This window comes from Paramormyrops kingsleyae, chromosome 4 (genome assembly GCF_048594095.1).
Source record: "Paramormyrops kingsleyae isolate MSU_618 chromosome 4, PKINGS_0.4, whole genome shotgun sequence".
Lineage (NCBI taxonomy): Eukaryota > Metazoa > Chordata > Actinopteri > Osteoglossiformes > Mormyridae > Paramormyrops > Paramormyrops kingsleyae.
In genome coordinates this window covers 28,413,097-28,425,084 of record NC_132800.1, presented here as the reverse complement: position 1 = coordinate 28,425,084, position 11,988 = coordinate 28,413,097, and the positions used below count along the sequence as shown (strand labels likewise).

Below are 11,988 nucleotides of genomic sequence, written 5' to 3'. Positions count from 1 at the left end.
CACCTGCAGGAGGAGCCAAGGAGGTCTCGGGCAATGTAGATCGGGTGACAGTAGGCAAAACTGGAACCAAACTCCTGGAGAGGGGCTGGATTCTATTCCACTCTGTAGTTGCCCATGGGCAGAGGTGTTGGGCAGGAGTGGATTTATGTATAGCCCCCCCTAGTTCGATTCCAGTACCTTGGAGGTTATGCTGGTGAATGGAAGGGTCGCCTCCCTTCAACTTCGAGATGGGGGATGGGCTCTGACTCTTTCCTTGTGTGTACACACCGACCAACATTTCATAGGATATGGACTTCTAGGAGTTCTTGGAGGGTGGAGGCTGGAAGGCACCTCGTCTGGGGACTCTATTATTCTGCTGGAGGGTAATGACAGTGAAATCTGGAAGGGTGTGATTGAGAGGAATGGCCTGATTTGAATCCGAGTGGTGATCAGTTATTGGATTTCTGGGTGCTGGGGGGGGCTTGCACATCACTGGGGCTGAGGTGGCCAGGGTGGTTAAAGAGCTCCGTGGTGGCCGGGCCCCGGGGGTGGACGAGATCCGCCCGGAGTACCTTGAAGGCTCTGGATGTTGTGGGGCTGTTGTGGCTGACACGCCTTCTCAACAGTGCGTGGAGGTCAGGGACGGTGCCGCTGGATTGGCAGACCGGGGTGGTGGTCCCCTTATTTAAGAAAGGGAACCGGAGGGTGTGTTCCAACTACAGGGGGATCACACTTCTCAGCCTCCCTGGGAAAGTCTATTCCGGGGTACTGGAGAGGAGGGTGAGATCGATAGTCGAATCTCGGATTCAGGAATAACAATGCGGTTTTCGTCCTGGCCGTGGAACACTGGACCAGCTTTATACCCTTGCAAGGGTACTGGAGGGGGCCTGGGAGTTTGCCTATCCAGTCTACATGTGTTTTGTGGGTTTGGAAAAGGCTTACGACCGGGTTCCCCGAGGTGCTCTGTGGGGGGTGCTTCGGGAGTATGGGGTCCGGGGTCCGCTGTTGTGGGCGATCCGGTCCCTGTACGAACGGAGCAGAAGCTTGGTCCGCATTGCCGGTAATAAGTCGGACGTGTTCCCGGTGCGTGTTGGGCTCCGCCAGGGCTGCCCTTTGTCATCGGTCCTGTTTATAATATTTATGGACAGGATTTTTAGGCGCAGCCAGGGTGTTGAGGGTGTCCAGTTTGGTGGCCTCAGGATTGCCTCGCTGCTTTTTGCAGACGATGTCGTCCTGTTGGCTTCATCTGCTGGGGATCTCCAGCATACACTGGGGCGGTTCGCAGCCGAGTGCGAAGCGGCAGGGATGAGGATTAGCACCTCCAAGTCCGAGACTATGGTTCTCAGCCGGAAACAGGTGGTTTGCCCTCTTCGGGTTGGGGAAGACGTACTGCCTCAAGTGGAGGAGTTTAAGTATCTCGGGGTCTTGTTCACGAGTGAGGGTAGGCGAGATCGGGAGCTGGATAGACGAATCGGAGCGGCGTCTACAGTTTTGCAGGCGCTTAACCGGTCCGTCGTGGCTAAGAAAGAACTGAGCCAAAAAGTAAAGCTCTCGATCTATTGGTCCATCTTTGTCCCTACCCTCACCTATGGTCATGAGCTATGGGTAATGACCGAAAGAATGAGATCGCGAATACAGGCGGCCGAAATGAGGTTTCTCCGCAGGGTGTCTGGGCTCTCCCTTAGAGATAGGGTGAGAAGTTCGGATATCCGGGAGGGCCTCAGAGTAGAACCGCTGCTTCTTCATGTCGAAAGGAGCCAGTTGAGGTGGTTTGGACATCTGGTGCGGATGCCTCCTGGGCGGCTACCCGGAGAGGTTTTCCGTGCATGTCCTACAGGGAGGAGGCCCCGGGGCAGGCCCAGGACTTGCTGGAGGGATTATATCTCTCGGCTGGCCTGGGAACGCCTCGGTGTCCCCCCCGAGGAGCTGGTGGAGGTAGCTGGGGAGAGGGAGGTCTGGGTGCCTCTCCTGAAGCTGCTGCCCCCGCGACCCGAACCCCGGACAAGCAGTAGATAATGGATGGATGGATGGATGGATGGATAGTCTTTGTTAATCCCCTTTAGTTTTTGATCCCTCGTGGTCCTTTGATTTTGCTGTGTCTGTAGTGTTTTCTGTTTTGTTTAATAAACCCCGTTTTTGTTCTTGGAGCCGCCAGTGGGTCGTTCACCTTTTCTGTTTGCACTATGCCACGTTGTCGCGCCCGAGCCGCCCGGATCCCTGACAGCGGCTTTGGGCACATCAGCACTGAAGGGTTGCTGCCACCTGAATTTTCCCTGAAGTTTCATGATTATCCTTTCTCCAGGCTGTCAGGCTGTAGAGTCACAGAAGAAGGCTGTTCTTCCCTGGCTTCAGCTCTGAGGTCAAACCCCTCTCACCTGAGAGAGCTGGATCTCAGCTACAATCACCCAGGAGACTCAGGAGTGAAGCTGCTCTCTGCTGTACTGGATGATCCCAACTGTAAACTAGAGAAGTTAAAGTGAGTACAGAATGAACATTTTGTCAGTTCAAGTCAAGTTACTTTGCATAGCATATGTTCATACACCAGGGTAATAAATATGAAAGAGAACATGGCTAACCTCCCTCAGGCATTATGCAGTGATCTAACACCATACTGTCATGGCTAACCTCCCTCAGGCATTATGCAGTGATCTAACACCATACTCTCATGGCTAACCTCCCTCAGGCGCTGTACACTGATCTAACACCATACTGTCATGGCTAACCTCCCTCAGGCGCTGCACACTGATCTAACACCATACTGTCATGGCTAACCTCCCTCAGGCGCTGTACACTGATCTAACGGTATAATTTTTTGACTGAGAGCTGACCATTGCTGTTCCAGGTATAATTAATGGTAATTAAAGATTATAATACTTTTAATTTAGGTAAATGGTATTTTCAAATGATCATACTGAAGGATTTCCCTAGTTAATTTGTAGTTATTTAATTATGTTCATTTAGTTCATTAATTTATAGCTTTCATATTTCTTATTTTTATGTTTCTTTCTGTCCTTGCTATTCGCTCATGTTCTTTGCCTCTCATACAACCTCTCATACAAATGTTTAATTTTCCTAAGGGTGGACCAGTGTGAACTCACAGAGAAATGCTGTGAGATGCTGGCTTCAGCTCTCAGATCAAACTCCTCACCCCTGAGAGAGCTGGACCTGAGTGACAATGACCTGCAGGATTCAGGAGTGAAGCTGCTCTCTGCTGGACTTGGGGATTCACACTGTAAACTGGAGATTCTGGGGTCAGTATTACTGGGTATTCCACACTGTAAACTGTAATTATTGAGTTATTGAACATTGTAAATGTGAAAGTAGTCACATTTTACTTGGATGTAATACTTCTATTGATTAAGGGATCGTATGTATTTGAGAGTTTTTGTCTGTCTCTCTGCAGGCTGTCAGGCTGTAGAGTCACAGAAGAAGGCTGTTCTTCCCTGGCTTCAGCTCTGAGGTCAAACCCCTCACACCTGAGAGAGCTGGACCTGAGCTACAATCACCCAGGAGACTCAGGAGTGAAGCTGCTCTCTGCTGTACTGGAGGATCCCAGCTGTAAACTGGAGAAGCTGAAGTGAGTACAGAGTGTGTGTCTGACACGCTACAGATACTTATGCATGTATGTGAAGAAGAGGCACCAATAAATAAATGGATACAGCAGCACTATGTCATTCTGCTTCTCCTATAGTGTGGACCACAGTGGAGAGTGCTGGACCAGACCAGGCTTACAGAAATGTAAGTGTGTTTGCAGGTTTTTATTAATAATACCATTAATACTATGTTATGGTTGTATTCACACAGTTGTTGTGATGAGTGTGTTTTCTGCACTGTGTGTAGATGGATTTCCATGTTTGTGTTTAGGTGAGTTTCTGTGTGTCATTTTAGACAACATCCAAATGAGAAAAATAAAACCTCAAAATCATCACCAAAAACACTATCAACAAACACTATTTTTTTACAAATACTTTATAGCTGCTTATATTGTGTTTGTGTGGGAGCGTAAGATGGTTAAAATATATTCTGATGTAGTTGTACATGTTTAATTTCACAAAAACAGAATCCTTTGCATTTGTTCTTTTTGCACATGCCGTGAGTATATGTGTTTTCTGTGTGAGATTCGTTAGTATTGTCCTAAGATGGCACCCATAGGCAATGATACCAGACTCTCTCCTCCAGTGTGAGATGCAAATTTGTATTTTTTTCAGGGTGGTTCTGGAACACTCCTTAATATTCATGAGAGAATATTCCTGATTGGCCAGTGAATGTCTTAAACCAGTGGTGCCCAAATCCAGTCCTAGAGGACCAGAGCCCTGCACATTTTTGGGTTTCCCCTCATTCAACTGGTTGTGCTAATTACCACACAGCACTTGAGCTGAATCATTTATGGTGGAACAGGGAAAGAACTAAGCTACACTGGGCTCTGGCCCGGATTTGAGCAGCCCTGCCTTAGGCAGAACAGACAGGCAGCGCATGTCGATGTTCATTGGCGAATCAGGCAGTGTTCTTCTAATAAATATTAATGAGCTGACCAATCACGTGGGGTTTCGTTCATGAATATTAATCAGATTTCCCGAACCACCCTGCTAAAAGAAATTTGCTCCCGCCCCCGTGCCTGCGTGAGATGCAGCGGCGCAATATCTAGAGTGTCGCGCGCGGTAAGCGGTTCTCTACGGAAGCGTGTTGCATTCATCTGAAAAAAGAAATCAATTCTGTTTTTTCCGAATTGAGATAATAATCCCGTTTTTCGGAGTAATATTTTTCTGTTTTTCATTATGCACGATCTGTGTAGTTTAATCCGCTTTTATTGATGGTTTGCCGACTATGCGCGGCACCTATTCCGCCCCGCTTGACACCGCAGTGTTTCTCCCGGATCAGTAGATACAGTATGACACGCTTCACGGAAATAAGCCGATGCATGTGAAATGCATTCAGAGCGGCTTTGCTGTAACTAAAGACCATGGCATGTCAGACAATCGCTGCAAATACTGGATCCTCATGGAGCGCAACTCCGGCGCCGGAATCGTCTTCGGAGGCGTTTGTATCAGAATCCAGGTCCAAACTTTTATTAAATATCACTTTAAATATGTAATAATATTATTTAAATATTCTGTTATTGATGGTCATTTTCAAAGGTAAACTCCCTGTAGAAAGACGGAGAGCAGCAAGGCGCCGGATTTAGCGGTTAGAAGGAAAGACACTGACTTTTAGTATTAATATCCGGTGCCGTTTTCTGGTAAATATGCTTGTGGTGAATATGTCTGATGAATGTCGCTGCTTTGTAATTTTATTTACCCGTAATGAAGCTGTTAGTTTAGCTCGCGCGGCATTTTGGCGGCTCTTCCCGCCGGTGTCGCGCGCCGTCCGACATTTCCTGAGCTATTTCATAAACTTCAGTTCCCGCTTCGTTCGGGGAAGCTGTGCTGTTTTTATATTGTACAGAAACATAAAGTACAGGCTGCCTGATGGTATTAATAATTCTCCCTCCTGCCTACAGACTCCTGCCAGCTGACGCTGGACCCCAACACAGCACACAGACGCCTGTCTCTGTCAGGGGGGAACAGGAAGGTGACATGGGGGGCAGAGGAGCAGCCATATCCTGATCATCCAGAGAGATTTGACATCTGCCCCCAAGTTCTGTGCAGAGAGAGTCTGACTGGCCGCTGTTACTGGGAGGCTGAGTGGGATGGAGATGGAGCTGAGATAGGAGTGACTTATAAAGGGATCGGGAGGAAAGGAGGGGGGGACTGTCTGCTTGGATGCAATGACAAGTCATGGAGTCTGAGCTGTGATCCTGACAGTTACTCTGTCTGGCACAATAGTAAACAGACTCTCATACCCATAAAGCCCTCAGGCTCCCGCAGAGTAGGAGTGTATCTGGACTGGGGGGCTGGTGCTCTGTCCTTCTACAGAGTCTCCTCTGATGGACTGACCCCCCTGTACAGATTCACCTCCTCATTCACTGAGCCCCTCTATCCAGGGTTTGAGGTTTATAGAGACTGCTCAGTGTCACTGTGACGTGTTGCTGGTTCTCCTGGCAAAAAGGTAAAATCTCTGCTTTTTAATCCTTTTTACTCTGAAATGTATGTTTGATAAAATTATGTTTCTCTCTTTGACTAAAATGTAATCCTGATGAGTGGGGGGGCTTTCCCCCTCCCCTGTATATGTATATTTTATATATTTATGCCTATTTACTGTATTTCCTCCCTGTACAATGACAATAAAGACTCTCTGTTCTGTCCTATTAATGTCCTGCTTCAGCGTCACCCAAAGCATAACTGAGTCACATAATGACACCACAGTCTGCTGGATTAAATCCACTAACACAATGAGAGTAAATCAATGTATATAATAACCATTTAACTGGAGACATAACAGAAACATAAAACACTGGAAAATATAACTATATCCTGTTACTGCTCTGGTTCAGTGGATTAAAGTAAATAAAATAATTATTGATTTATTTGATAAAATAATGAAATATCTTCTATTAGATAATTATGCCCCCTCCACTGAAAAAGGTCTGGTTATGCTCCTGTCGGACAGAAGGGGCAGGTGCTCAGGCACCCTTACCCCCCCCCCACTGTGAAAGGTCTGGCTACACCCTGGCCACACATAAGGAAAAGCCCTACCCCCCCCCCCCCACTCATACGCCTGATGCAGAGAAAATGATACATAGATACAGAAAGCATTGCCCTTTCCCACCTCTGACCGGCAAAAGCCACTAAATTTATCTACATGCATTATTAATCTGGGGGGGTGGGGAACATCCTCTGGAGCCGTCCACTGGGCAAGTCCAGGCCATCTGCTGCCGGGCCTCAAAGACAAGCAGGTGTGTGTCTGAGTGTGTGTATGTGTGTATGCATGGTTCTGTGTGTCTGCATGTTCTGGAACGGGGGAGCACGTGGATGATGGGGCGGTGCGGGGGCGGTAGTGGAGGGAGGTTTGGGGGAGGGGGGGTAGCCAGGGGCGGGGGTGCCTGGTGGCTCTCCAGGCGTCTCCCTGGTGGGGGTTCGTGGGTCTGCTCAGGACTGGCAGGGCCGTGCCTGCGCGGCCGGCCCCTGGGGGGGAACCGACGCGCTGTCGCCTGTGGCCGTGGGGCTCCTGGCTCGTGCTTGCCGGTGGAGGGCGCCTGGTGCCTCCCCCCTCTGCCTCCTTGGGCAGCCCTCCAGTGGCGGGCAGCCCGGGTCCTTGGCTGCTGGGGGGCGGCTGGGTCCATGATCGCTCGGGGCTCTCCTGGCCGTCTGGGGTCCCGGGGCGGCGTTGTTGTGGCCTTCGACACTCATTGGGAATCATTCCATGTTATCCTGCACACTCATACATACAGTACAGTCACAGCACACAATCATGCACACACACACACGTATATATGCACACACACCTATATATGCACACACACAGACACATTCACACCCACCCACATATACATAGAACGCGCACATACACACACACACACACACACAAGATAGCCCAGGGCTTTCTTGCCCTATTTTATCCCTCTCTCTCCTTCTTGTCTGGGTGTGTGTGTCTGTGTGTGTGTGTGTGTGTGTGTGTGTGGCCTCCAAGCTTTCTTCTCAGATGCAGATACTGGTGCGGCAATATCCAGACCGTGTTGCTGTTGGTCTATTTTTTTTCTTTGGTATTAATGTATTTAATTCCAGAAGCAGATACTGGCACAAGCTTATTCTCTGTCATAATGGTACCGTTGGTTTCTTTGTATGTATACTTTTTATGCACCTGGATCTGGTTTTTCAGATACTGCAGCTGGTGTGATGATACAATGTCCAGCACTAAGATGCAGAAGTTTGCTTTTCTCCTGTTTTTGGTTAGTTAGGGAGTGAGGGCAGTTTCTGTTAACTTGTTTATTTTTGTGTAGTTCCACTCCGAATAGCTAGTCTTGGTTGGTTTGTTATTTTGGCCTTTCCCCCTCCTGAGGTTTATGTTATGCTCCCAATCGTTGTAAATAGCTGTCTTGATTAAAAACTTTCACTGTGAAAATTTTTTGTTTGTTTTTATCAGTGACCTAACCCCTGAACCGCATAGTAGTGCATGGTACCGTAATATCCTACAGATCAAAGGTAAATGTGCATTAAGTAGTATATTGTCACATCTGGTCGCGCATGCAGGAACCGGGGAATGAAAGTCAGGAAGTGAGGAACAGCATTCGTTCCATATATGGGATTTATTGGTGAAACACGAGCCACAAGCACACAACACGGCATACCAGTTAATGACAGATCGGGGGAAACTGACTCGGACGCAGACTTATACACAGGACTAAACAAGCATCCATCTTATATACCTGGATCATGTCCCCCCTTAGTCTCCTTTGCTCGAGGTTAAACAGATTCAGCTCAGCTAACCTCTCCTCATAAGACATTCCTCTAAGACCAGGAATCATTCTCGTAGCCCTACGTTGAACCCTTTCTAAGGCAGTAATGTCCTTCTTAAGGCATGGTGACCAAACCTGCACACACTATTCTAGGTGGGGTTTTGCCAAGGAATTATATAATCTTTGCATCACCTCCCTTGACTTAAACTCCACACACCTAGAGATGTAACCCAACATCCTATTGGCCTTTTTTATTACTTCCCCACACTGGCGAGAGTGGGACACGGAAGCATCAACATACAATTTTAGTGGTCCTAAAATTGAACCCAGCTGTACCCCATTATGAACGCAGGCCCACTGTGACATTGTGCCTCTAATAACTACTCACTGCTTCCTGTCTGTTAACCAGTTTTCGATCCCTGCTGCTTAAGCAGGAGCCATTTGTGGGTGACAACATCAAAGGCCTTCTGGAAATCTAAGTAGTCAACCCACGTAAAGCTGCTGGACCAGACAACATCCCAGGCAGAGTGCTCAGAGAATGTGCAGAACAGCTGGCAGATGTTCTCACTGACATTTTCAACATCTCTCTGAGCAGCGCCGTTGTTCCCACGTGCTTCAAGGCCACCACCATCGTCCCCGTGCCCAAGAAGTCTACTGTGTCCTGTCTCAATGACTACCGTCCCGTTGCACTTACACCCATCATCATGAAGTGCTTCGAGCGGCTCGTCATGAGACACATCAAGAGCCTGCTGCCCCCCTCACTGGACCCACTGCAATTTGCGTACCGTCCTAACCGCTCAACGGACGACGCCATCTCCACTACACTCCATCTTGCCCTTACACACTTGGACAAGAAGGACACTTACGTTCGAATGCTGTACATAGATTTCAGCTCAGCATTCAACACTATCATCCTCCAACAACTGATCGGGAAGCTGAGCCTGTTGGGCCTGAACACCTCCCTCGGCAACTGGATCCTGGACTTTCTGTCCGGAAGGCCTCAGTCAGTACGGATCGGGAACTGCACCTCCAGCACCACCACACTGAGCACTGGGGCCCCACAAGGCTGTGTGCTCAGTCCCTTGCTGTTCACACTACTGACTCATGACTGTGTAGCAACACACAGTTCGAATCACATCATTAAGTTCGCTGATGACACGACCGTGGTGGGTCTCATTAGCAAGAACGACGAGTCGGCGTACAGGGAGGAAGTGCAGAGGCTAACGGACTGGTGTAAAGACAACAACCTGTCTCTGAATGTTGACAAGACAAAGGAGATGGTTGTTGACTTTAGGAGGACACGAGGCGACCATTCTCTGCTGAGCATCAACGGCTCCTCTGTGGAGATCGTTGAAAGCACCAAATTCCTGGGTGTCCACCTGGAGAAGGACCTCAGCTGGTCCCTCAACACCAGCTCCCTACACAAGAAAGCCCAACAGCGTCTCTTCTTTCTGAGAAGACTGAGGAAGGCCCAGCTTCCACCACCAATCCTGACCACCTTCTATAGAGGAACTATCGAGAGCATCCTGAGCGGCAGCATCACTGTCTGGTTTGGGAATTGTGCCATATCGGACCGCAAGACCCTACAGCGGATAGTGAGGACAGCAGAGAAGATCATCGGGGTCTCTCTCCCCTCTATTGGAGACATCTACACCACACGCTGCATCCGCAAAGCCACCAGCATTGTGGCTGATCGGACACACCCCTCTCACACACACTTCACACTCCTGCCATCTGGAAAAAGGTACCGAAGCATTCGGGCACACACATCCAGACTGTGTAACAGTTTTTTTCCACAAGCCATCCGTCTTCTCAACAAAAACAGACTGGACTGATAAATGCACACACACACACACAAACATTATCACTCAGTTCACCTCATCTACCTCAAAACATTGGGACTGGACTGACTAATCAACACAAGCGCAAACACACTGACCTACACTACCAAACGATCGTACACACCAACCTGTAAATGCTCTTTAGCACAATATTCAATACTGGATTACTTTTTGCACTAATTCCTTAATTCTTGCTGCTACGTTAAGGAACGTCTACTGTTTCTCCACTACCTCAACTCATCACCTCAACACCATATTATTATGTTATGTTATGTCGTGTTTATCGCACTTTTGTTGTTGCTCTTGTTTGCACATTCGCACGTGCACTTTATTCTATGTTGTAAAATTATGTTGTCAATCTGTCTTGTCTCTGCTAGCCAGCTAACTAGGCCTCTTAGTTAGCTAGTTTTAGTTTTTCTGTTAATTTATGTTGTAAATCTATGTTGCATGTACTGTAGCACCTTGGTCCTGGAGGAACGTTGTTTCGTTTCACTGTGTACTACCTGTATATGGTTGAAGTGACAATAAAGCCTACTTGACTTGACTTGACTTGAGATCACGTCGTAGGCCTTTTTGTGATCAATTTCTCTTGTAGCTTCCTCAAAGATCTCAAGTAGATTAGTTAAACTGGACCTACCTCTCCTAAATCCATGTTGGCTATCCCTCAGAATGTTATTTGAATCCAGGTAATCTACCATTTTCACTTGAATTATAGTTTCCATTACTTTTCCAGTTATGCAAGCTAAACTGAATGGCCTATAGTTTGCTGGATTACTTCTATCCCCTTTTTTGAAAATTGGAGCTATATTTGCACGCTTCCAATCAAAAGGTACCACACCAGCAGATAAAGATTTATGAAATAGTAAAGTTAAAGGTTGGCTAATAGTATCCCTTATCTCTTTTAAAACTATAGGTAAGATGCCATCAGGGCCCTGTGATTTATTTATTTTGAGTTTAGCTAGGCTTTGTACCACATCAGCCTCAATTATACATATATTGGTCATAAACGACGCTGTATTTGTACTTAATGGTGGTAAGTTACTTGTGTTCTCTACTGTGAACTTCTTTTCTAACATGACTTTTACAAATTTCATTAGGAAGGCTGTGGTTGCAGGCTGTAACCTGAGTCAGAAAGGTAGGTAAGTAATAAATAACTTAATTAACCTGTATCATTTCTCATTTTGTTATAGATGCCTCCTGTAAGATAAAACCAGAATAGCAAAACAGAAATTGGAAGAGCGATATGTATTTTATACATTTCATAGTTCATACATTTACAGTGTACATACATTTACATCTGTGATGGGTTGGCGCCCCCTCCTGGGTTGTTCCCTGCCTTGCATCTGTAGCTGCAGAGGGGGGGCCAGTTCCATATCGATACCTATGGATATAGAATGGGATGCTGTAAAAGTTCCTGTGGGTGTAATGACCAGGTGTCCCAATAATTTTGCCCATATAGTGCATATAATATACATATAGTGTTTATAGTATACATATAGTGCATATAGTATACATATAGTGCATATAATATACACATAGTGTATGTAGTATATGTATAGCACATATAGTATACATATAGTGTAAATAGTATACATACAGTATAGAGCATATAGTATACATATAGTGTATGTAGTATACATACTGTATAGTGTATGTAGTATACATATAGTGTAAATAGTATACATATAGAGCATATAGTATACATATAGTGTATGTAGTATACATATAGAGCATATAGTATACATATAGTGTATGTAGTAGTATACATATAGTGTATGTAGTATACATATAGAGCATATAGTATACATATAGTGCATATAGTATTCATATAGTGAC

At 46.6% G+C, this 11,988-nt stretch overlaps 1 protein-coding gene across 4 annotated transcripts in view; it reads left to right on the top strand.

Moving 5' to 3' along the window:
* Positions 1-6,227, top strand: part of LOC111851389 (NLR family CARD domain-containing protein 3-like) — a 28,740-nt gene extending 22,513 nt beyond the window's left edge. For all 4 annotated transcript variants that reach the window (XM_072711042.1, XM_072711041.1, XM_072711040.1 and 1 more), the window contains 5 exons: positions 2,282-2,455; positions 3,057-3,230; positions 3,383-3,556; positions 3,671-3,717; positions 5,477-6,227. In XM_072711042.1, coding sequence (XP_072567143.1) covers positions 2,282-2,455; positions 3,057-3,230; positions 3,383-3,556; positions 3,671-3,717; positions 5,477-5,997 — 1,090 coding nt within the window. In that variant the 3' untranslated portion in view covers positions 5,998-6,227. The remainder of the gene's footprint in view (positions 1-2,281; positions 2,456-3,056; positions 3,231-3,382; positions 3,557-3,670; positions 3,718-5,476) is intronic.
* Positions 6,228-11,988: the final 5,761 nt, after the last annotated feature.